Source organism: Aythya marila (genome assembly GCF_965140915.1).
Source record: "Aythya marila genome assembly, chromosome: 2".
Lineage (NCBI taxonomy): Eukaryota > Metazoa > Chordata > Aves > Anseriformes > Anatidae > Aythya > Aythya marila.
In genome coordinates, this window is record NC_139043.1 from 6,497,053 (window position 1) to 6,523,339 (window position 26,287).

Genomic DNA, 26,287 nt, shown 5'->3' on the forward strand with positions numbered 1-26,287 from the left:
GGAAGTAAAACCTGTTATTTACGGTGTCCTTTAAAATTAAATGTATAGGCATTAATTGCTTATTATACACACTGTTATTCAACCAGCAACGTGCAGAAAACCGAGCCAAAGAGAAGGGTCTACTGCTTACAAACACCCTTCAATAATTTGTCCCAGCCGGTCATTCAGATGAGAAAAGGCAGAGAGCATCTCGTTCGCTCCATTTCCACCAGCAGAGGATATAAGATGCTACCGCAGCAGCTCGGGATCATTTTACACAGCGCAGCACCGTGTGAATGACTGTGCAGTGTCAGATGCTACCAGCCCAATTTAGGAGCATTTTATACTGCTACATCCCAGGCAAGACAAACGCAATCGGCCCCGTTATCACTATATATAAACCACCCACGAGTCCCTGGCAGAGATGCAAGGGCACGTAGTGGTTAGGAAAATGCTGGCTCCAGCTCTATCCTTGCTGCTGCTCCCCTTGGAGGAAAATCACCCATCACCTGGGAACTAGATTTGCGAAGGCAAACAACAGCCTCATCACCAGCTGAGAAATTGCAAGTTTTTACACTGCAGTTCCAGAAGAGGTGCACCCATTTTTAAAAACGTTGACTGTTTCGGGTTTTGGATTTTAAAGCTCATCTTCAAGCAAGAAGATGGGGCATTTCATTCCATTTCTGTCACCTGTTCATTCTTCTTTTAATAATACATGCTTCTGTTAAAAAGGGCAGCGTTCTATTTTTAGACTATCCTATAAGATATAAGAAGGCATCCACCAGCTTTTACTTCAGGTACTGGGAAGGTTTGGGAATCTGTAAAAACGGGGTGCAGATAAGAGCTGGTCCCAGTTTGCAGGGAAGGATGTGCATGTTAGATGAGAAAGCGCCGCAAACGTGCCCAGCTTTCTTCGACTGCCTGAAACGTGCTGCCAGAAAAGTGGGGAGCGAGGGAGAAACAAAACACAAACACTGAAGTGCTATTGCTTGGAAACCACTTTAATGAAAGCCGCCGCAGAATATGACAAGATACCTAACCTGTGCTGACAGGGGAAACAGCGAAATGAAATCCACACAGCCACTTTTACATGCCCTCCGCTATAAAAATAGCTGGATAATAACCATTTCGCAGCTGAACACGTTTGAAGGATCCGACACCTCTCTGAACGTAAAGACTGCTGCGGAACGGGGAGAAGCCCTTCTGGAAGCATCAGCTTTGAGGCAGGAAGATCCTTCTCCACTGCTGCCGTAAAGGACAAAGAGCTTACCAGAATTAAGGGATGTCTCGGTCCCTTCTCAATAAAATACTCCCTCTTCCTATTTGCTGTGCTACAAATAGGCTTAGTGTGTGTGGTTTTTTTTTTTTTTCTTTTCAACACAGAAGCATGGTACGTTCCTGAAGGATGCTGCCTGCGTGCTCATTTTGGGAGCCCTGCGTGGTTCCCTGCCTGGGGAGAGGGATCACACTCACTGCCCAGCCTCCATCACCTCGATACCCTGGGAACGGGAGCAGGAACGGACTCACGGTCTCTCTAATTTCTCTCAAATTCATTCCTCTGCAGAAAGGAGTTTCTCCTCCTGGCACTGAAACTGAACTCCTGCCCAGGGATTTGATAAGCAATGCTGAGTTGGTCTGATAAAACCCTGACTCCTGCCGCAAAAGCGGGACAGGCAGACACCAGGCTGTGTGGCAGGATCACATCAGGAACAACAGACGTGGAAAAGGTCACGGCTCCAACCTTTACTCATTAAGCCCTTCCTAGAGCCCAGCAGAGTTTGTTTGCTGGATATAACAGCATCCCCCAAAACCACGTCAGTGATACACAGGCTTTAAAGCAGATCATTGAACCAAAAAAATAAATGCCAAGTCAGAAGCAGCAGCGTATGCTAAGGGACGTTTTGCTCGAATAAAACCAAACACATTTCAAAACCTCCCCATTGAGTAGCTGTGTCCATCTACACTTCTGAACTCCTCACCGCCTACCTGGAGGCATTTAGTGTCCACACAAGAGGAGTGAGCAGCTAACAAGGACAATATCATCGTGAGAAAGCCCAATGACAAATGGAGAAAATGGGAAAAAAAAATAAATAAATAAAACTGGAATGACTGATCTCTACCCCATACTTAAAAAAGCCCAGCTGGGAAGCATACCCAGGTCACACAGCCAAGCTGCCTTCAGATTTTTTTCCTAATCCCACCTTCGTTCCTTCCAGGCTGTACATTTCTTTATTTATTTATAAGAATCCAGAGTTCAACAGCACCACGCTGTTATATCACTCTTGTTTTATTTCAGCCCAGCCACAAAGTGAACCGGGCAGGTGCTAGCACTTCAGACCCTCAGAGCCCTATTGCAAAGCATCACGCCCCGTTTGCTGGAGGATTTGCAGGTACTACTGCACTGCAGTGCCTCTTCCAAGAGGCTACAACCATATGCTGCGCTTCCAGTTAAAAAAAGAAAGCCCATTTTTCCTTTCTCTCACTTTTTTTTTTTTTTTTTTTAAAGCAACACCCGGTACATGCACCCTGCTGTGGTGCACACAGCGTGGCCAGCTCAAGCTGGTGTCCTGCTAAGCACCCTAACCCAAATCCCACCAAATTCATCCGTGGCTGAAACTCACTGGTCAGGGACATGGGCTGGGCTCCCTGAATCCGTTTCTGTCCTCAAATCCCTCCTCTGCCACTTGCAGCACGGAGATGGGAGAAGCCTCCATTAATCATTCCTTATTTTGGAGGCAATGTATTAGCTGGGAAAACTGGAGCCCAGGAGGTTCCCCTGACCCCCAGGCAGCCCAGAGGCTGTGGGGTCTCCTCCTTGGAGAGTTCCAAAAGCCGCCTGGCCATGGGCCTGGGCACCCTGCTCTGGGTGGCCCTGCTGGGGCAGGGGCTGGGCCCAAGGGACCCCGAGGTGCTGCCAGCCTCACCAGGCTGGGATTCTCTGAAAAGCTATTTTCCAAGGCACTGGGCATAAACCAGTGTGCAGGGCAGCTGGCCCCACACCACTGCAGGAATTAGGACACGGGGAGTGGAAAGGCTCGGTGAAAGCACCTGCACTGCCACATCCACAAGGGAAGCCTTAACCTGGATCGGGACCAGCAACCAGCCAGGCTACCCAGAGGTTATTTAGCATAATGCACCAGAGGAAACCCCCGTTTACTGCGCAGGGTGGGGTTTTTCCAAGATTTTTGCCCAGCCAGCGATGGAGAAGCAACAGAACAGCTGCAGCAGACGAGGAGATGGATACTCTTTTTTTTTTTTTTTTTTTGGTCCAGTTCCCTATCACAGTGTAAGTAATCTCTGCTCTCATCACCAAGAATGTTTGCAATGACTGCAGAACAGAAACCCGATTTTCTCCGTCGGATCCCTCACCCCCGTCTTGGGCTAACGTCTATATTAAGCTTTCGTTTCCTGGCCTGGGTTTTCAGCTTTTGTGTTGGTTTTTTTTTTTTTTTTTTTTTTTTTTTTTTTTAATTGAACCTCCCTGTGCTCCATACAAGCCTTCCACGTAATGAAGTAAACAGCACCACAATGCATTCCTCCACACTAGCTGAACCCGCTAAATAGCTGCTTGTAGTTGGAGGCCGAAGCAGCTGGGTGTTGGATTACAAACGAAAAACAAATGCCAAGGCATGGCCGTAATATGTGCAATACATTGATGACCTACTGCACCGAGCTCTCCGCGCTTAAATAACTCCTCTCAAAGCAGGCTGCCCATTCAAAATGTTTTACAGCTCAGGGAAGGGAGCGTGGTTCAAGCTCGCGAGGCACGCTTTAAACATTCAAGGCAACGTTTTTGCCTGATTTTTTGCACAAACAAAAATTTCACTGTCCAGAGGAGGGGGGCAGGGGGGAAACGCATGCTGCTGGACGGCATTTCACGCTCGTGAATCGCTTCCAAAGGGCAGCGTCCCTCCCCACCGGATCCAGGCTCAATGTGGTCAGGGGGGAGGATTTGTGAAGCTGTCCGCAGCCACTTGAGCCCCCCCCCGAGCCTCCTTTTCCAAGCCTGCCTGCCTGGAGAAGAGCAGCGCTTTTCAGAGCCTGCAGAGTACACAACCACAGCCAAACAGCACGCACAGCGTTTTCAGGCATTGTATCAGCATAGCACAATCTGGAGTGCACCTAGTAAAACTAGCCACGTAGCTCCCCGAGTGCTTTTAGGTTCCAGGCGAGGTATGCGGGGTCTCTGACCTCGTGCGCAGCAGGAAGAGATGGGTGTTTTCCCTCAAGCTACGACCGGAGTTAAGTTAAAGCAGCCACCAAGTAAAATCTCCCCCCAAATTTTATTTTTTTCCAGTAAGGTAACAACTGCACGATGGCTGTACTGCTCTAAAATTGTAGCAGGGAAGCTCTCACCCACAGTTCAGTGAGGTCCTGGGAGGTCACCTAACCGTGTCCCCGTGAACAACTCTCACATCTCATCTCCAGCAAAATTTCTAGCAGAAGGGGAGGACGTGGTAGCTCATTTCACTGCAACAACACGCCTACTCAGCCACAGAGCCGCAGCTCCCACTTGCCTTGTCTTCCCCCAAAATCAGAGCGTGGCCTAGTTTAAAGCTGTTGTCTAAAGCCACACATTGCGGGACCACGAGCAACATTTCAAGAATTCATTTTGGTGCTGCAAAGTTTGCTGTAGGAGCTCACACAACGGCAATTCTGCAAGGAGAAATGAATGGCCAACGCCCTGAAGGTTCCCCATAGCAAGAGAGACCCAGGGGCTGGCACTCACCTGCTCTGCTGCCTACACATGGGGAGGTCTTTGCGGAGGAGACGTGCATCCTCCCTGGCAGAGGATGTAGTGGCTTGGACTCTAGGAATGGCAAATCAGCCTCATGATAAAGCTTAAACCCTGCTTGTAATAAGTACAAGTGTAAGTGCCTCTGGCTTTGAAGAACTGCTCACTTTGGAAGAGGTGGAACCTCATAATACTTCACTTGATCTTGATTTCTCTTTGCTTTTTGTTTGTTTTTGCTTTAGATGCTGCGTTCAGTGCAGAACAGGAATATCTCACTCAACAAAGACTAACTCAAGTTGTCCCAAAAGAATCAAAACTTCTTGGGAGTATTAGCAGTGAGCGGGACACAACCATCAGCATCTCATCAGCTCTGCCAACATCTCGGTCACTTGGTTGCAGAAAGTTGCAGACACCTGAATACATCTCAGGCAGGATACATGACTGCAGACAAAAAGCCAGTGCAGCAAGAAAACAAAACCAAAATTGCACCTTATTAAAATGTTTATGGATTAAGAGGTGACTCAAACAGGAAAGGAGGCCGTTTAAGATGGGGGTCACAAAGGACATGTGGTTTATAAATCAGAGTAGCACAGGCTGAAGAAGTTGGCTCTTCATGATCTGTTTTGTGAATATTCCCCTCCATAAAGGAGGGGAGATGCTGCTGGGGGAGTTTTTGACTACATATCCAAAAGAAAAACAAGTCAGAAGCCACTGGCTGCTCTGCACTTGGTCCTGACCCATGCTGTTGGTTAGGCAGGGAACGCTCCAAACAGCTCATCATTACCTGTGCATAAACCACAGGCTTAAATTTAAAAGCGCCCAGGATATGCTCTTATGAACATAGAAAACTTTAGAGAAGCTGGATAGGGCTCAGGAGTATTAGACTGAGACAGACCTGGAGAAACCTCTAGAGGAAACAGACATTTGCAAGTGCCAGCCTGGATTAAGATCAGTGCAAGTGTACCTGTGCCCGATGGAGCTCTCCTGCTCCCCACTCCATCCTCGTCTGATTTATCTCATTCATTGAAAATTTGTCCCTTACTCCCTTCTCCTGCCAGGACAACTGTTGAGCACAGTAGAGTCAGCTCACAAAGAGGTGAGAACAACAAGGAAAGTCCAAAATTACAGAGATGCTCACTCCACTTTCTGACCCCTCACATGTGTTGCTGTAGAATAAGGGAAGGAGAAAAAAGCTCACTACAGCAAAACACCATTTCTTTTTTGGGGTCCAGTATGTATGAAAACCTAGCTAGTTTTTACCAGCAGCTGGCCTACAATCTGCATGGTATTTCCAGAAGTGCTTCAAGGACAATGTACTCAATGGAGCTAGAGCAGCTCACTCGTTTTGTAACAGCAGCTGGAGAGGTTTGCAGCATTGCTGCTTTTAAGAAGAGGAAAAGTCTGGATGACTTTTAGGAATGCAAACACACACACAAGAAAAAAAAAAAAAAAGAAACAAGTTTGGTTCAGCTGTGATTTCAAATTAGAGGGCACTCTAAAACTTGGCTCCTGTGAGGATAACAGCAGCTTTTCCACACAGGGATTTTAACCCAACTTCTAGGAAGGAAAATCCTGAAGAGCACTGAAAGCCACACCAACAGCACTGTAGGAAATGAAAAACCCAGGGAGCCACCCAAAGATCCCCAGATGTCCTTCACCTTCCCACTGCCACCCTCATGTCCCACCAACACATCTCCTCCTGGTCCATCCTGGCATCTGCTCCCATGGTGGCCAGGCTGGATCTTGCCATGGACAGTGTCACCTGTCCCACAGCCTGGCCGGTGGCCCTCAAACCAGGCGAAGCCACTGTTGGGATTACAGTAGGTTTTAAAAAGCACCCAGCAGGTTATCTTGGAAATGAGCATTGGGCCAAGGAGATCAGGAATGTTGGATGAGATGCAACTGCAGGAGTGTACGTGGGCACAGAGCCGTGTGGCCAAGTGCCTGGCTCGCTGGCTGCCCTGGCAGTGTCCTCCTCCTTATGTCCTGGTGGGACAGGGCCCTTTCTTCTGGCTTTCCCCATGCTTTGGTTGCTTCCAGCAGAGAGCATGGTGAGAAACGTGCTGTTTCCCCAAGCAGGACATGGAAGGGCAAGGGGAGCAGCCGCCTTGCCAGCCAGGTTCTGGAGGTTGGAGGGAGGGGATAAGTGGAACAAGATGCTGCCTTTCCTCCTGGTGACATCAAAAGTGACAAAAATCCAGCCTTCCAGCAACTCTTAGCACCAACAGCAGGCTTTTAATCGCCTTTTAATCGCTGCTGCACCTGTACTACCAGTCCAAGTCCCAGGAGCTGCAACACGGGCATGGCACACAGCAGCTCCCGTGCTGAGGCTTGGGTTTGTCCTGTGCTGACAGCGTGCCCGAAACCCTACAGTCATGGAAAGCTGGATGGCAGGCTGGAGAAACCTCCTCCTGGCACTGGGTCAACAGAAGCAGACGTAGGTGGACGTGGAAGAGAAGTCTACCGTACAGTAAAAATACCCTTGCCTTATAAAGCTGTCATTCACCCTCAAGATTAATATGTCACGAGGGTCTGTAGCAACTCAGAACTAGCCATTTCCATGCGGAACCTCCTCTTCTCAAATAAGCAAAATGTCAGGTAGCATCAGGTCAGCCTCAAATGGGATTTCTCTTTCCCTGCTTTGACTCCTAGCCACTTACCCGGCTTACCTTGAAGGGCACGCGATACGGAGCAACTGAGGTGAGGCCTGACAGGACAAAGGTTGCTTGGTTGCCTTCAGAGGCGGCAGGTTTGCACACACGCACCCTGACCTTTGTGTTTTGTGGAAAAGATGATTTTTTGCTTGGAAAAATCAGGTTTGTGTCAGGCACCATCTCCAGGAGAGGAGCTTGCAGGGTGCTCGGGCAGGCAAGAAGCTGCTGCTGGGTTTTGGATCGATGTCCCATCACAGAGACCTTCCCCACCTGGTTTTTGTCTTTTTCCTGGCTGACTTGAGGGCAGGATTTCCAAAGTTTGCACTTCCAATGGCAAATGAGGGGAATTAGCTCATCAGTTACTTTCAGAAAGTCTCTTGCCTCAAAACCTGGTCTCAGTTAGGGTCAGCGTCAGCCCTGCTTACAGGCCTGGCTGGATGCCACCACAGCTCGTGAGAGGAGTGGGCCCCATGTCTTTACAGCTGCAGGTGGAAATATTAAGAACAACATAGGTAGCTACATTTCATACAAAGGTACCAGTCTGAGACTTTTAAACACCTTCCAAGCTATTTTTTCCCTGTGCTTTTCTGACCCAGGGATTCCTGAGTGGTGCTCAGGGACCCACCAGGCTGTCAGTGCCCCAGAGTCAGTGTAGGTTTTCAACTGCACGGCTGACCATAAATAGGAGTTTCTTCATGAAAAATTCAAAGGGGGCATCGGTGTTGAGAAAGCTCAGGAACGTTTCTCCATTACACTACAATCACATCTGAATTCTTTCCAGCTTTGGCCTCACTGCACTGAATCCATCCTTCTCAGAGCTTGTACGCTAAAATCTGCCAGGACTTCTGTGTAAATGGGTCCCTAGGTGCTCAGCAAAGGGCCATACATGCCACCAGCCTTCCAACCCAAACACCACGTGTTTGTTCAATTCCTGTTAAAGAGGGACAGACAAACACACAGGAGATGCAGCTATCAAAAGCTTTAAGTCGCATGATACCAAGATCCGGAGACAGAAGAGGTGCAGAAACAAAAAAGCAAGGGAAGTGCTGAAAGGAAACATCAACGAGCCTCCTTGTCTCTCTTCCTGCAAATCTTCCGACTACCCCACTCTTTCCTCTCCAAATCTACTAATGTTTGGCATTCCTAAAGGTCCCCTTCCTCTCCTCCCCTGGGAACCAGGCCCTCCACAACTCCAAAAACAGGATAATTAAACAAAACAAAACAACAAGCTTTGCATGCTATTAAACTCCAGCATTATTGTAAACATACACTTTCTGCCACTTGGCCAGCTTTGGCAACAGAAAGGAATTGATTCTCCCCTCTTTCAGTTTCATATCTGGTAAAGAAATACCAAAAAAACAGGGAAACAAGTACTTCCAGGCCTTTTTTTTTTTTCTTTTTTTTTTGAAGTACCACTAAAAATAAAAACAAACACATTACTTTCACGAAATTGACCACAACACTTCGAGCCCTTGAGGCCTCAATAAATATTTTTATGATGAAACTGGCAAGAAAAGATAATACTTGAGACATTTATAGGGCTTTTTCCCCCCCCCCCTTTGTAAACATACCACAGAAGTTGAAGCAGAAAAGACAGAACTATTATTTCCCTAATTCTCCAAAGTTAGAACAGAAGAGACAAAAGGAGATGCCTTAACATTTTATTAAGAGGAGACTTCGTTGGGAGACCTCTCTCAGGAGCTCCCATTAACTCATTCTTGCAGCTTCTTTGAAGCGACATCAACAACAGTAATTTAATTTACAGTCCAGATAAAAGGCATTTCCAAAGATGTGACAGTAAGGAGAGAGGGCTTGGTAGGGCATTGCCAGCTGAATTCAGCACAGTTACTTGCTGCTTGCTTGCAATTTAACTCTTGACAGCTCATCCTCCACAAAACCCCAAACTACTGCAGAGCATCACAACCCAGATGCCATTGGGGAAAAAGGAGGAGCAATACATGTGAGTGTCCATTTACATGAACAGGCCACGCAACATCTTTAAATTGCAGATAAAATGCATCGGATCACAGCAAGCAATGCCCAGATTTTGCAAAATCTGTATTTTGTATCAGATTTTTGTAATTTATACATCAAAGTAGCTGGGGGAGCTGCCCTGGGCCGCAGATGCTCCAGCCCCGCAGGTTTGGTTCAACCCCTCTCCAGGGCCTTTTGAATGGGAGAAGCGGCAGAAGAAATATGCATAAAGAATTGCAAGCATCCACCCCAAACAGCCACTTGGGAGAAAGATAAATAAAAAGCCTTTATCAGGCAAGGGGCTTAAGGACTCCTGACTAATAGCAGGCCCTTTGTCACTCAAGCTCCGAAGAGCGGGCTTGGACAGGGCCTTCCCCTCCATAGGGACAGGACAGGATGAGCTTCCTCCGTTTCCACTTGGGATCCTCCAGCCATGAGGAGCAACAAATATGTGCGTGATGGCAAGGGAGCAGAGTTCATTGCAAAAGCAGAGGGACTAACACGACCATCGCCACAGGACAACTTCACTCTTGTTGAGAGAAGCCATGAGAAGGCCCCATCCACAGCGCCCATCGCCTCCTCTATCAGGCAGGAGGACGCGTCTGCTGCCAAAGGTCCTGGAGGAGCGGTGTTTACAGCTGTCACCTCCACTGAACTACCAGGACTGACTTCAGGCTACCCTTCCCTGCAAACAGGAGATAAACATCTGTGGAGATATGTAATCTGCGAAGGAGCCTGGCTTTCCCGGCCTAGCCGCTGCTGACAAGCTCGGCAGCGCTGCCCATAAAAACACCCTGACACATTCCCTGCACACACACAAATAAAAAAACAAAACTACCAGGCTCGCCTGCTTTTGTTCTGACAAGTGAGAAAACGTTTACTGAAGTCGGAACTGACAATTTCTTCTGAAGAGAGAGAAAGGTGGAGAGTGCACACCCAAAAAGACGCAAGAAAAGCCGACAAGTTGCATGAGAAATGTTAAAAGAAAAAGGTTAGTAAAAATAAAAAAACACAACCCAAGCCCCGATATCACTTGCTACTGGCCACATGTCCTATTAGTAGAAACCTTCTATAAATACCCCATCAGCAGCACACAAACCTGGATGGACACATGGATGAGGAGGAGGTGACCAACATGAGGTATGAACAAGCTCCGTGTCCTATAACAGGTGCCTGATCCTACAGCCTCCAGGATCTGAAGACCTAAGAACCCCACCCAGCAACTGAACAGAGTAAAACTCCCCTGAGACTATTTTTCTGCACAACATAGGGATGACATCTCAGGAAAATTTCACTGACTGAAGAGCTCAGGGACATCATCCATATTCCTTCCTGGAGACCATGCACTTCATGGAAAGCCCCAAAAGGACCAGAGCTGCTCTCACAAACCCATTCTTCAAGCCGTACCTTAACCTGCAGCACTAAAAGAGCTGCTAGCAACTGGATTACACCCCAAGTAAGACAAGAAATACTCTGTTTGAAGAAAACATGAGAGGACAAACTTCACGCACTGCCATGCCCAGCTGACAGCAGCCAACCTGTCCCTGTAGATGTGGCGGCATCAGCTCCTGCCCTTCTCTTCCTTCACAGGGTTTCTCACTACCCTGTGAAGAGCTGGATTTTTGTCTGCTGCAAACCCATCTCTCAGAGACATTTAGAGGAGATGTAAAATGTTACCTTCCATTTAAAGGAAAATACTTTCCAGCCCTCAAGCAATGGGAAAAGAAATACGAAAAGCACAAGAACGCCACCAGCGTGCGTTCTCACACTTGAAGCCCCAGATAGCAAATAAAAACAAGCCAGTTATATTGGTAGTTGTTTGCTTTCAATTCCCAATATCTAAAGCCAAGTCTGCAGGTTTTACTGGGAGGGAAGGAGAGAACAGGACAACGAACTCATCATTTTTAACACTGACAATAATCTGCTGCTCAGACCTGTTCGTCCAGCGCGGCGGCGGGATGGGAAGGAGCAGTAGTATTTCATGCTCCCAGACCTACAGTCTACATCCATAATCAGCTTTCCAGCACCACCACACGCTTCAGGAGAAGACCCAAGCAGATTTATAGGAGGCTGCTTCTGGATTACAAGTCCCCAAGGAAATTTTCCTCCCAACACCCACAAGTCAGAGGTTGATTTATACCCAACATATAATAGACTCTATTCCTCGGAGACAACTCCTTGTCTTCAACCTCGCTACCATTGCTGCAATTGGAGGTTCAGTTTGTTTTAACAGTTGTAGAGTTTATAAATACTGAAAGCAGCACTCAATTTAGGCTGGAGACAGTTAAACTAGCCTACACCAACAGGACGCCAAGCGGTAAAGAACAGTAATGAGATGATGACACATTCATAACCTAAAGCTTTCATTAAAAACTTGCAGCCCAAGAAAAGAGCTCTCCTGTTCTGAGCCGAAATGTTGGCTTCCCGTAATTGCTCAAAGAGCAAATTTTTGCACAAACCCACAAAACCTGGAGAGAGCTCCTGAAGAGCACATGGATCTGTTTGACAGAAACTGGGGAAGCACCAGCTGGAAGGGTTGTAAATGAGGTGGGGTGCAAAATATTTCAGACGCCACCAAATCTTTGGCGTGCATCCACACAGCAAGGAGCCACTGACAGTGGTACCAGCATGAAGACGGGAGCCCTCGGAAAGCCAATTCAGGAAAAATCAGGATTCCTGAAGAGGAGTTGCTGGATGCCACAAGTCCCTAGACAGAGCTGTCTTCATCTGTAAGCAATCCGTGATTCTGTGAAACTCTGAACAAAGCCATGGCACACCCACTGACCAACTGCAAAACTAGGAGCTTGACACAGAACCCAAGCTTGAGGTGAAGCTACCTATGTGGTAAATTATTAAAATGATAACAACCGTAGGCATTTACCTCCTAGCATTTTCCCTGGCCTAACATATGATGGGAACATTGAGATGATCTAGAGGTTCAAAGCCCTGCCTTTGGGGGTCAGACCACAGACTTCAACTCACCCAAACACCACCAAGGGTGCAGGCATTGCTCCCATAGAGCACGTCCCTGCTTTGGTCCCATCTGTGCTGGTGACAGCAGCATGTTCACATCCCACTGGTGTGGTACACCCAGAGCATCATCTTCAGGATGTCTGAAAGCTAAGCTGGCATTTCCATTGCAGGAGACAGCCTTTTACAGAGATGATCCGATTGTGCTGTTGTTGCTTCTGCAAGTGTTTCTAACACCGGTGAATGTCTCAAGGACATGAGCATTTCCAGAACATCACAAACCCAAATACAGGGGGGAGAGAGGCACCAAGATTTAGTCTCCAAAACCCTGCGAATGAAGCTCTGCCAAAGCACGAGTTTAACTTTTATAGCTGTGCAAAATCAAATCAAACTGTCCAGTAAGTGAGAAAGATCCATTTATCTATCCAACTAGAAAAATATCTGCTGGTTAAAGAAACAGCAGCCAAACAAAGAGATTTTAAGCTCTGGCTATGTTTTACAATGCAGAAGTCAGAGCCTCAAAACTATGTCCCTGGGAATGCCAACATGTGGCATGAATGAAAACAAGACCCAGGATACAAAAAGGGGGCAACAAAAAAGGGGAAAAAGCACACAACCTCCTTTCCTGCACAGTTCTGCCCTATGACTATGTGCCACTGAAACAGAGTTTTGTTTGCGTTTGTTTTTGTTTTCAAAAAAATTGAACCCTTTGGCTTGAGCTTAAAGACAGACAAAAGTAACCACTTTTACAATTCAGTTTGGTTTCATAAAGTTTTGTGTATTTGTTTTTTCAAACAGCACAAACCAAAAGGAATAGCTCTTCCTTCCAGAAGGGCCACCCCCTACATCTTCTCAATACAAGAGGAAGAGAAGAGGAGGTCAAACACCTTGGCTCTCAAAACCATGCCCGCAAATGGGAACCATCTCCACAAAGACCATCCCAAATGGAAGAAAAACAAAACAAAACAAAAAATGCAACCAACCCCATCTTCAGACCCTACCCCTTTGCAGGATTCACGGAGAAGAAGAAAGGAAAGTCATAACACAAATTCTCATAGAGAAATACGTTTAAGAAAGCAAAGCACAAAGATTGATTAGAGTGTTCCGCTGCTTTAATAAAGAGCCTAATGATGTCCAAATTATAGCAAAGCTCAATTGTGTAACCAAGGAGCCAAGATTTCATCCTTGATAAGGACATGGATTTCTGTCTCGCAGGAGAAGCCTGCAGTTCACTAACAAAGATGACCTTTTATATTATACCCTTCAAGGCCACAATTAGCTGGAGAAATACTGTACTAACTTGGCAACATGAGTTTTTGTACACTGTGTTAATTTTTAGCAGAATCTTGCCAAGACCATTACCATCTCCTAACAAGAAAAAAAAAAAAAACTACAAATACAAAACCCACTGCTCTCCAGACCCAAATTACTTTCCACAATTCAATGCAATTTTAATTAAGATGATTAAATTACAGCAAAAATGATTAAGATGATATCCCACAGCAAACCACTAAAGGTATAACACCTTAATCCAGAAGAAGCTGGCATTCACATATCCATGATAAAGCATTCATGAAAAAGCTAGAATTTTACACATGAACCAATTTTACATCACTCAAACAATACCTTGGGAGATATTTGTCACAAGTTAAAAAACAGTGACATCCATCAACAGAGCACAGTTTTTCTTAGACTACACAGAAAGAAATCTACACAGAAAAATTGAAAAGGCTACAATTACTTTGACAATGTTTCTACAGCTCAAAGGAATTTGGGGGTTGAAATAAATGGTTTCCTTCTCCTTCCCAGGGCTCCCAAAATCAATTTTATATATAATTCTTCTCGTTTTTAAACAGAAGTCAGATCAGAAATACATGTGAAATCAGGTCAGCGCAATCATCGTGTACATGGTACATTTCCACTATTGCCTATTAACTACGAGGGTTAAATGAATGAGGAAAACCTCAGATCCATATTTCACCAGTGGAAATTATTAATAAAAACATAGCGCCGCTCAGCTGCTAACCCCACAACCCAGCCAGGCCTCTTCTCCTTCAGGGCAGGGTAAGTGGCACCGAAGTGGTGAGCAGGGCTTGCTGCACGGAGGGATGCGCCCCATCGAGACTTCACATCCACAACTCTTTTAGGGTGGATAAGCCAACGGCCCTATCTGTTAGCCCTCCAAGTGGGTAGCAATGAAGGGGACAAAAAAAATCCCGAAGAAGTCAAAGGGGAAGAACAAAAATCTGCACGTGACACTAAGCAGCCAGACTAGGATGCCACGAATGACCCTGCAGGGTTACCCAACAGCACAAGAGCTCAGGACACAAGAAAGCTGAAGTGTTCTTTAAGGACAAGTGCATTAGTGACACTTGGATCTTTTTTATTTATTTATTTATTTATTAAAGATAAGTCTGGCTGCTCAGTTAAGTGCTGGCTTCCTCCCAGTAGTAATTAGCCAGAGCCAGCCCAGGTGAGAGGTTAACTTTGTATTTTTCTTTAATAGACGGAGATAAGTCTAAATGGAGAAAGATAAAATTCCAGCGTAATCCTCCGCCACGGCTGCTATGAAATAACTCTTTTGTTTAATTATTATGAGCTGGATGGGCAAACACTGGATCCCGATGGACAGAGAGCAGCTGTTACTATAACAGAAAGACATTCATCTTCCTTTCCCGGGACCCTGAAACTCAACCAACAATGCCTGTAAAACGACTCTCGCCTCCCTCCGAGTTTTCAACCGCCTTTCATATCCAGGCCTATTTTTAGCCGACTTTATCTCGTCGCACTGCGCTTCAAAGTTTTACACGTTGGCTCTTTCGAAATCATTTCCATGCACAAAAAGCCTCGGTCGGGCAATAACCGGCCCCGGTTCTCCTGCAGGAACGCCGCGTCCCTCGCTCAGGTTTCTTCTTTCATCAGCCACGCACCGGGAAGGAGCCTGCAGACACAGGCACACGCCGAGGTACGCTCGCATCTGACTTTGCTAGCAGGGTAAGAGCGATCTCATTTACCTCTGGGGCTTCCCGTTACCTTTGAAGGGTTTCTTGTAGCTGTTATTTACAGAATAAATAGTCAATCCGTACAGGATTGCGTGGGAAAGGAAATTCTATCATCAATCGAAAGAGGTTTCCCATGTTTGCTTTTAGCAGCACTAACTCTGTCCCATTAGACGACAGCACAAGCTATCTACGGAAAATTATCTATAGCCATAAAAATTATCTATAAAAGACTTCCCCGGTTATCTCAGGTACAACATAAATGTTAAAATGCCCCCCCAGGAAGGGGTGCACAGGGACAAACTCCCTGCTGGTGCCAGCAGGCACGGGGCCAGGTGGATGACGCTACGGTTGGAGGGAAGTGTTTATTTTTATTGCAGGTTTTTTTTTTGAGCCTACCACCTTCCAGACAGAGGAAGGAGGAGCTTTGTGCCACCCAGTTTTGGCCAGGAGTGGAACCGAGCTGCCCAGCAACAGCAAGCGTGGCGTGCCCATCAGAAATGCTCCATCAGTGCCCATGTGAAGAAGCCTGGCAATCGAGAGCACGCTCCGAGACACTAAAAGGTGATTAAATCTACACGGGAATTCGTGTTATGGTGAAGCATGCCAAGCCTGCCCCCTGCTTCATGCTTGCACTTTAAAAAGATGCACCAGGAGCTCAAGGAAGGGACTATGGTCTATCATAACAGCAAGGCAATAAAACAACAGCGAGCAGATGAAAACGTTCACCTCCATGAGTTTATGTTTTGCTAAAGAAAAACAAACAAACATTTGTCTTTGGACTATTTAGAAGGAAGCACAGAGGAGGAGGCTGTGTGGCAGAGTGCACAGCGGGGACAACATCCCCACCCAAGGGCACCCATGCAGAGAGGTTCAGCCAGAGATGCTCTGGTCCTGCAGCATCCCACCAAACCTACCCACAGCCAGACCCCGGCAAGGCAGCACCGCGTATCAGCCACAGCATCTTCCCTTCTCCTCCTGGCTGAGCTAAGCTTGACATGAACAGGAATCTCATGGCAGGGCATTCCTTAAGGTCTTTATCTCAGCACTGGTGCCTGCTGGCACCACCTCAAGCTCGCTTTGTAGCATCTCACTGCCAAGCGGGAGAGCACTGGCAGCACGACCACAATAGGTGTTTTGGAAAATGTGTTATGCCAGGCACAAGGCTGGGCAGAGGTTTTCCTACCAAAATAAACTGCTTGGTGAGTTGTGCATGCATGTGAAAGCGATGTCGAGTTCAAACTGGAGTGCACCAGAGCGCTGCCCAATAGCTGCTGGGCTGTAACTGGATACTCCCACCATGAAAACCGAAGGAGAGCTGAACTTCTCAGCCTGCACATCTATAGGAGAATTAGCATTCTGAAGCGATTAGTTACTCTCAGGAACTAAAGCAGGAATACAAAAGCCGGCTGTGTTTCGGTTGTCACATTGGGGAAAGAACCAAGACACCCACGAGCCGCGTGCGCCCGGGTTGTGCTGCCATCTGGGTTGTCCCAAGCAAGCCAGCCAGGACAAAGTTCCCCCTGAGGTTACCTCGATGAGCAGCCACGGTGTCACCCTGCTGGCTGCTGAGCCTTCTGCAAGCACACCTGGTAGCATCCCGGTCTCAAACACGCAGCAAATGCCCAGCACTCAAACACAGGTGAGGGCAGCTCACAGCTCTCCTGACACTGGTACCGGTCTCCTTAACAGCTTCACTAAAGGAGTGCTCAGCTTTCTGCCTCAATGTCAACTCTGTGAAGTTTGAACACCCTTGTTTACAAAATAAATAAATAAATAATAATAATAAAAAGATGTATAGATGACAAATAGAGCCCCAGGAGAGTGGTGGAGTTTGCAGGGCTCAGCTGAACTGCAAACAGCACCAGTCCGCGGAAGCAAACCAGAGACTGCAAAACACGAGCAGAGCACTAAAAGGGCTTAAAAATCCTGAAATGCCCTTGTTTTATGAAACACTTTTAAGAAGTTGCAAAAAGGAGACAGAGCGTGATTGAACACCTCTTCCCTTCCTCCCCACGTTCCCATTCCTTCCTCCCCACGAATTCAAACCTGTCTGCAGAGGTAAATTAGGTACACGTAAACTATTCCTAAAAGCCAAATTAAAAAAAAAAAAAAAAAAAAGCTTCACACGTTATGTGATGCATTTTAAACAGACAACATTAGAGGAAAGAAGAGTTAGCAGCCTGGATTGACCATTTGATAAATCAGGCACAAATGGAGCTAACTTTATCCCTCTCATCCACTCAAGAGGCTTATAATCTCACACCTTGGAGCCATAAATTAGGAATAAGCATTGCATTAACACTACAGTCACCGCACATAAAAGTTCAACTTTTGCCACCAGTTAGAAAGCAGGTTATATAATGGGAAAAGCTTTAAATAATAATAATAACAGTAGTAAAAAAGAGAGAAAAGAAAAAAAAAAAAAAAAAGGAAAGACAGTCACAACACCTAGGACACTACCATGCAGTGGCAGCTACTGTGCACTTGTTAAAATGAGAGCCTTTGCTGCTGTGCTGGGGACAATTCGGTACAGGCCTGGGATGTCGGATTGCCCTGACAAGTGCCAGGGACATGCTCTTCCCTCCCACTGCTGGTTCCTTTTTCTACTCTTGTAGAGAACTCGACTCTTGCAGCTTTACTGGGTTCATGCACTGCCTCTGCTGCTGTGAGCCTCTTCTACTGTTATCAAATGAGGGTGGAAATCAGACGTGAAGAGCAGAGTTCAAAACACAGGTCTGCATTCGCACAAGCATCCACTTGGATGGAAAATTAATACAGCTCAGACTGCAAAGCACTGCACCTTTTCATGAACACACTTTGTTTTTTTTTTTAAATAAAGAGGAGCGCATGTATGGACATGGCAGTATGAGACTGGGACAGGAAACAACACATTGATACATCTGGTATCATATGTTAACACAGCACTCTTTTTTCCAGCAAATTTAATTCCAGGTGGCTGAAAAAGGTTTATGTGGTGGTCAGAGCTTGTGTCACAGGCCCACGAGCAACACGCTCACCAGCATCCAACTCCCAGCACCTCAGGGCAGTCATGGAAAAGGGCAGGCCCCCAGTGCCAAACAGCAGTAGGTCTCTGCCTCATTGGGTGTTAAAATAACAAATACAGATTGGTAAACGTTTGTTGTGTCCCATACATTGCGTGCTGTAGGAATAGGACACAAATATACGCAGAGAGGGGTCTGACTCCTGTGCTCCCCTCAGCTCCTCCACCTCTGAGGCCCACCACTGCAGGCTGAGCCCTGCAGCCTCCTCCCTGAGCCTCCCCTGGCCCAGAAACCCAACCTGACCTGAAACACCACACCACACGGGGCTGGCCACAGTGGAATTATTCATGACAGTGGGTAACCAGCACCTTCACAAACAGGCTCAGCCTTTCCACCGTGCTGCTTTTCCGTTCAAACTCCCAAACCTGTGCGCGCAAACCTGTCCCTGCTCACTGCCAGCCCAACCCAAAAGGAGCAGATTTTCTCCAAGAGCAAATTTTTGGTATGAGCTTGGGTAAGCATGTCCCTAGTGCAGCAATTTCTTCCTGTGCTTGTCCCCCAGGGCTCTGTCTTTGGGGCAGGGGCCCCCTCTCCACACGAGTATCGCCTTGTAAAAGAGGAGCCATTTTTTTCCAAAGCACCTAGACATCAGTAACACTTTTTTTCTTTTTCTTAAGCACCATGATGGACTGATGCCACACGCAATAACATAATCAGAGCGACCAAACTCAAATACTGGCAAAATAAGAGGCACTTGTGTGCTGGAGGGAAGTATATTATTATTTTACAGTGTACACTGACAATTGCTGCTCTTAACTTTTAGTTTGAATTGAAACCATCCTGTACTAAAGAAGGAAGATGGCAGAGAGAAAAGAACATGAAATTGGTGGAAAAGACCAACAGTTATATTCAAATCTAAGCATAAAATGTGCTGGGTCTGCAGAACGCAGGCAGAGTGTTTCATCTTTAATTTACTTCTCTGCTCCCTTCACTTCAACGGCTCCAAGACAACTTACGAGGAAGGTTTAGGAAAGCGGGGAAAAAATAGCAATGAGTTTTTCTTTAAAACACCTGAACAGAACAAACAACTAATGAGACTCAGAATTATTTCAGAATGAAGGACTAATGAAGAAAGGATATTAGACATCAGTTGATCCTCAATGGTTAATGGAGGGGAAAGGCAGGGGAAGGAAGAACTTATACTGATGCAGGCTGTGGCCACAAACACCTCTCTTAAACACATCCAATTTCACTGATGTGAAAATCTCCACATGAAGGAACAGGCGAAAAAGAGCTTAAGTGGGAACAGGGCGCAGAATGCCAAGTGCTACACTGAATAATTCAGGTCCAGGCAGCGCGATTGGCCAGGCAAGAAAATCACACCCCCCTGCTAGTTTTAAAATCAAAGGCCAAGGAAGGATAAAAGGGAAAGACAACACCTCTTTAAAGCAGAGATTTCAACCCCGGGGTTCCCACTTCCCAACTTCCCACCCCGTTCTGGAGCACCCGGGTCCTGTGGGGACACCGAACGCAGCCCTGCGCTGCCGCACCGCTTCCTGCAGCTGCCTTTGGGAAGCATTTCCTCCCTTCCCACCCCGCTCCTCCCAGCCCCAAAGCGAGGGGATGTCCACCCCGAAGCAGATACCAACCCTTTCCAAGGGACAAATTGTCCCTTCAGCAGAGGAAGCTGCCCAGGGAAAACCCATCAGGGCTTTCACTAGGGTCCCGATCAGGGCTGCACTCAACAGGTTATCATCTCCCTGCCTCCAGCCTTCCCAAATTGCAGCGGGTGTCCAGCCCCAAGGGGATGCTCCTCTGCTTCTCCCTGGAGATGGGATTTCCAGGAAACTGCCTTAAATTGGCCTTGTGCAAGCAGCAGTGCAGGTTATCGAGCGCTTCTACAACTTTCAGAGCAGGGCTGGAAGTAACGGGCCTGGGTGCAGTGGGTAGGTGGTGCTGGATTTTAACAGGCCTGAGAGGTGTAGTGCTACCACACCATACAGTCCTCAATCTGTCCTAGCATAGCTCCAGGTGGTCAATAGTTATCAACAACAGAAAATTTTAGAAATCCTAGAACCAGGCCCCGAAACACAACAGCCAAAACACTTGTCACTACAACACCCAAAAGTCCAACCGCTTTGACTTCTTCCCTTTATTTTATTTAATTATTTTCCAGATGCCCTGCCTTTTGAGGAACAAACACCACGAGCACAGAGCACGTAAGGATGCCTTCGCTGGATGCCCAGCCTCAAACTGCCTCTTCCTCCCACCTCCTTTGCTCTCCATAAACTACGACAGACAGGCCGCTGGTTCCTTTTACACCTGCAGCCCTCCTGCAAGGGAACTGACCCCACAAAAGCATAGTGGCTCAGCCCCTGGGCTGGTCCCCCAGCAGCAGGGCTCCAGAATTTGCTGCTGCTCCTTCATCTACCCACAGCACTGCATCCTCCCGAGGGCTGGCGAGGCCAGGACACCCCTCGGGGTTGATCTGCACGGCACCGTGTGAGTGCCAGGGACGGATGATGGTGGGAGGGAGGGAAAGAGAACAGAAGTAAATAAAGAAAAAGAAGGAAAAATAATTAAAACATATAAATAAATAAATAAATAAGAAGTGAAGCTGGCCGGCTTCTTTCTTCTCTACCATCTATTCAGTGGCAGCAGGGGAGGTCTACAACTGTTGCGTCACGCCAAGCACAAAAAAACCTGACAAGCATGTTTTAGCTGATGGAGACCAGACTGGACAGGAGGTTGGTGACAGCCCTGACGCGGAGAGCAAGAGCCCGCCGCTTTAATTGGCTGCCTCTCGCTGTCTCATCAAGCGAGCAGGGGTGTCACAGCCCCGATGGGCTGCTCAGAGACACGAGAAATGGCAGAAATTTCGGTGCGTGGATGCTTGGGCTGACCGGCCGGGCTCACATCAGGCTCTCGCCCTGGTCCAGGGATCCCAAATTTGTGACCCTGCCCAAGGAACAGAAGCGTGCGCTGAAGGAACAGCGCGGGAGATGCTCTGAAATGGGGAGGGGGGAAAGGGAGAGGGACTAAACCCAGCCTGCGCAGGACCCAGTTTATAAATAATGCCACTAAAAATAATGCACCGCACCACTCGCGCCTTTACCACGGCATTTTCTTCTCCACAGAACTGTGACAATGGTTATCTCGGTGGTATAATTATCTGGATTTGATGACAGATTAAAAAAATATATATCTCAAACACCTGTTCAAGAGTTTTGTGTTTTTAAAGGCCATTGCCATTAACCTTGGGCCATACACTTCATTGTGTTTAATTAGCAAGCTAATGAAGCCAGTTTTATTCCCTTTCTCAAGCACAAGAGGATAAATACAAGACAGTGAAAGAGCAGACCAGATCCATTTGCAGCACAGTTCATTGCTGCATGGCATTACTTAAACTTGCACCAAAATAAAAGTAATGTAATGGCTTGGAAAAGCGTGCTAGCAATGCCTTCTGCAAGACAAATCCTTTTACACCTTCTGTATTTTCTATAGCTCTTAGATTAAAACATGATTTCTGAACATTTGGGCTGCAGAAAATTTGCAAACAAAGGGCTAAAAATGAACATAATGTTTTCCTCAATGAATCCTCAGTATTCCAAAAAATTAAGCATAGCAGATTTTTTTTGAATTTTTTTTTTTTTTTAAAAAGAATAGCAGCCCGTGCTTGCTTTGTTACAGCCAGCCAAGGTAGCGATGAGAAGCATCAACAATGGAGGTCAAGCGATTTTCGAAAAGCCCACCACTTTCGCCCAGTCCTGACATGTACACACACAAAAGACATACTTCAAGCAAAGCCCAGCGCTCGGAAACCCCAGCAACACGCTGCAACTTTGGGTATTCAGGGTTGGTTTCACTCCTTTTTTCTTTTTTTTTTTTTTCTGACTGAGCAGCTTAAGGAAAAACTGGACAATAAAGATCACGTTGATAAATGCTCATAAACATCACAAGAAACGCAGAAAAGGCTTTAAAAGAGAGGGAGGGATTTACAGAATTGCTAATGCACTGACTGAATGATCCAAGGGGACCCTTCCAAACAAACAGAGTAATATTCATTTTTCTGGGGTTTCTTTATCATATTTTCGGGGGGGGGGGGGGGGGAATCAGTGTAGGTATGCCCAATCAGATTATCCTTTTTATAACATGATACATTTAAGAAGCTTTCAGGGTTAATTTTCTTTTTTTTTAAAGCAACGGTGGGTTTGTTTGTTTTTTTTCCCTCCAAGTTAGATTTCTGCCACTGTACGCACAGCTCTAGGAACAGGTTAAAACCCAACCAAAACAAGAAAAATCAAAACCCCAAACCCACCAAAACAAACAAACCAACCCACCCCAAACAAAAACAACAACAGTAACAGAAAGAAAAAAAAAAAAAAAAGAAACGACCCGGAAGCCATCCCTTTTATTGAATCACACGAGATAAAAGGATTCCAAGATATATGGCAAGAAAATACATTGACCATAAATCTCCTTTATGCACATAATAGAATTTTCCAGCCAAGAGAGCTGTTGTGCTGATAGCAACGCCGAGCCCCGCGACTGCTGATGGCACCGCACCGCCCGCTGCCTCCCAAATACCTGCCCTCGCAGCCCCGAGATGGAAATCCCAGCCCCTCTCTCCCCCCCCCCCCTTCCCAATACACGGAAACAAAGCTGCGCACAAGTGTCCCAGCTATCAGATATTAAAAAAATAAATAATAATAACGATAAATAAAAAAAACCCACGCTGGCTTTGCCCATCATCGAATCCATTCATGTTTTATTTTTTTTGCCTCCCCCCCCCCCAACTCCTTTTCTTTTCGCTTTTCCCCTCCCACCCCTCCTCCGGTTTTGGGGTGAGTTTACCAAAAAATGGTAATAATTAAGCGATGGCACCGTTTGTCATGCCAGAGGCAGGCGGTGGCAGCGCATATTTAATGGGCACTCGGAACAAAGGAAGCCCGGCTGCAGGAGAGCCCCGGGGCCGGCCCCGCTGGGGGGGGGGTAGGAAGGGGGTAATGGGGGGGGGTAAAGGATGCAGGGACCCCCCCCCCAGCCCCCCAAAAACACCTTTTCGCAATGCAATGAGAGCGAGGTGTTGGCGCCGTGGGGAACCCCTCGGCTGCAGCATCCCAGCCCCTGGGAGCCCCCAGGAGGAAAGGGGCTCCCCCTCCTCGGGTGGGTGCCCCCCACCCCCCGATGTGTGTCCCCCCCCCTTGATGTGCCCCCCCCTTTCTGTGTATGGGTGTCCCCCCCACCTCTCCAGGGGGGGCTGGAGAGTAACAAGTTACTGCCCAGCGCTGCCTCGGGGCAGGGGGTTATTTGGGGGGGGGTCACCAAGGAGAGGGAGGGGGGGGCAAAAGAGCTGATGTCTGTACACAGCAATAATAAAGAGCGGTGTAATAATAATGATAATGATAATAATAATAATAGAGGAGGGAAAGAAAGAGGTGGGTAAGGGGACTTCAAGTGGAGAGGGGGGCACAAGAGGGCCCCCCCCTTCCCCAGGGATGCTCCTGGCTGTTTCGGTAACTCCCCCACCCCCCCCAGGCTGCAGCTGAACTTCGGGGTTCAAGCCGGTCCCACAGAGGGGGGAGGACTGAAAGCAATCCTAAAGCTGCCCACCCCCGAGCAACAAAAGCTTGGTCCCCCCGGGGGGGGCGTGCTCCCCCTAACCCCCTCCCCACGCACGCTCACACCCCCTTTTTCCCAACTTTCTCCCAGCTCCCCGCAGCGCGGAGCGGCCCCATTAAATGCTCGCTCCGTGCAAACAGCCGGCGGCCCTAAGGGGGACCCGGGGGGGTCCCATGAGTGTCCCATGGGTGCTGGGGGGGGTCCTTTCTCCCCTCCCAAAGCTTACACAACCGCAGCCCTACAGGAGCGGGGCGCACACAAGGCACCACCTGAGCAACTCCGGGGCACCCCAAAAGTCTCCTCCGGGTTGCTCCCAACTTCTCCCCCCTCCCCGGACTCCTCCAGCACCTTCCCACCTCCCCCGCCCCAGGACCAAATACCCTTTTCTTTCTTTTTTTTCTTTTTTTTTTTTGTAAAGTTTCCTCGATATCTCGCCGTGTTTACATTGCCATTAATTCCCACAGCCTGCCTGAAAGGGAACAAAAAGCAGCACGGGGAAGGCTCGTCCTGAGAGCAGGGGGGCAAACAGGAGGAGAGGGGCGAGAAAAAAAAAATAAAGAGAAAAAAAAAAAATGAAAGAAAATGAAAATCGCGGCATGGGGGACTGTTCCCCAATAGGTTGGGGTCTTCCCCCAGTCGGCCGGCCCGGGGGGTGGCTGCAAAGAATTGCACGGCCCATTCAATTCTGCATTTGGAGAGGCGACCGCAAGCCCGAGCGGGAGGTAAACACGCCGAAATGCTCTTACCTGCACAGAAAGTTCCACAAAGCAAGGCGAAAGTCAGCCACGAAGCGATCATAATTCCTTTCCCTTTATTTTTTTTTTCCTCGTGCGCCCCTCTATCCCCAAGGGGGGAAAAAAATAAAATAATAATAATAAAAAAAGAGAGAGATAGAGCGAAAGGAGGAGGGAAGCGAGGCTCTGCCCTCTTTAAAAAAAAAAAAAAAAAAAAAAAAAAAAAAGAGAGAGAAAAAAGAAGAGGAAAAAAAATCCCGAAAAATCGGATTTAATTCCTTCGCAGTTGCAAAATGTATCCAGTGGAGAGGAGCAGCCCCGCTCGCAGCGCCCGGCCGCCTCGACCTGCTCCTGCCCGGCCCCGGCGTTTGCTCCGAGCTTTCCAAGAGTTTCTTTCCCTGGGCTTTTGTGCTAGGAGCGCGGCGTGCACCACACACCGACTCCCCCTCCTCCTCCTCCTCCTCCTCCTTCTCCTCCTCCTCCTCCTCCCAACCCAGCCCCTCCGGCTCCCCCAGCAGCCCGAGCTCCCCCGCCCGCCTGCGCGCACCCCGCTGCGCTCCGCGCAATGTGCGCGCAGCCGTGCGCCAGGCGCTCAGCAACCCCCCTCCTCGATTTTTTGGGATTTTTTTCCTCCCCCCCCTTTTTTTTTTTCTTTGCCAGGCACGCTCGTTCCCAGCGCAGGCAAGAGAAACAGGGGAAGCGGCGGCGAAACTTTGCGAGGTTACGGCCCCTGGAAGCCCGGGGGGGTGCCGAGCTGCAAGGCAAGAGCCCGCGGAAGGGGCGCGCAGCGGGCGCGGGAGTTGCCATGTACATGGGAGGGGGGGGGAGGGGGGGGGTAAAAATACAATAAAATAAAAAAAAATAAAATATAAAAATTAAAAAAAAAAAGAAAAAGACAATTAAAAAATAAAGATGAAAAAATAAAGATTAAAAAAGGCAGGAAAAAAATAATAAAGCGGGTGTCGGAGGGAGGTTTAAAAAAAAAAAAAAAAAAACCTGAACCGAGTCCAAAATGGCTTCTAAAAAAAAAAAAAAAAAAAAAAGGAGAAGGCGAAGCGGAGCCAGCGGGGGAAACCCGGATGTTTGATACAAAGAGGCTGGAGGGAGGCGGAGCGGCGCGGGGGCTCCGCGGCCGCTGAATGGGGAGCGGGGCTGCCCGTCACGGCCGCGCCCCGCATGGGGGTGTAAGGGGGAAAAAGGGGCTTGGGGGGCCGAGGGGTGAAGCTGGGGAATGGGGGGAGGTGGTAGGAAGAAGCTGTGTCCTGCTTGGAATAAGGGTTCTTCTTTCAGGCGTGGGGGTCCTGCTGCTGATCAGCCTGCCCCGCAGCACCCCCGTGCCCAGAAATGTCCCCAAGGAGGCTGCAGGAGGGATGGGGACGGCAGCTGGGGGTGGCAGCGCTGGGGAAGCACCTCGGCAGCCCCATTTTTCAGGCCCTTTCAGGGTTAATAGGGTTTTCTCTATTGCCAGGGCTACAGGAATTGAACTCTGCCTGCAATTTATTTTAATTAAAACTAAATAACGCGGCATTAGGGAGCCCGAAGGAATCTTAGGGAGAAGGAAGAGGAAGGGAAGGTGACAAAGTTCGGCCATGCCCGACTTCGGGGAGCAGAAACC

General features: G+C 47.8%; 1 protein-coding gene across 2 annotated transcripts in view; it reads right to left on the reverse strand.

Annotated features, from left to right (window-relative positions):
• The window catches only part of ACVR2B (activin A receptor type 2B), a 95,770-nt gene extending 70,925 nt beyond the window's left edge, over positions 1-24,845 (reverse strand). For both annotated transcript variants that reach the window (XM_082752432.1, XM_082752433.1), the window contains exon 1: positions 24,685-24,845. In XM_082752432.1, coding sequence (XP_082608558.1) covers positions 24,685-24,736 — 52 coding nt within the window. In that variant the 5' untranslated portion in view covers positions 24,737-24,845. The remainder of the gene's footprint in view (positions 1-24,684) is intronic.
• Between the last annotated feature and the right edge of the window lie 1,442 nt (positions 24,846-26,287).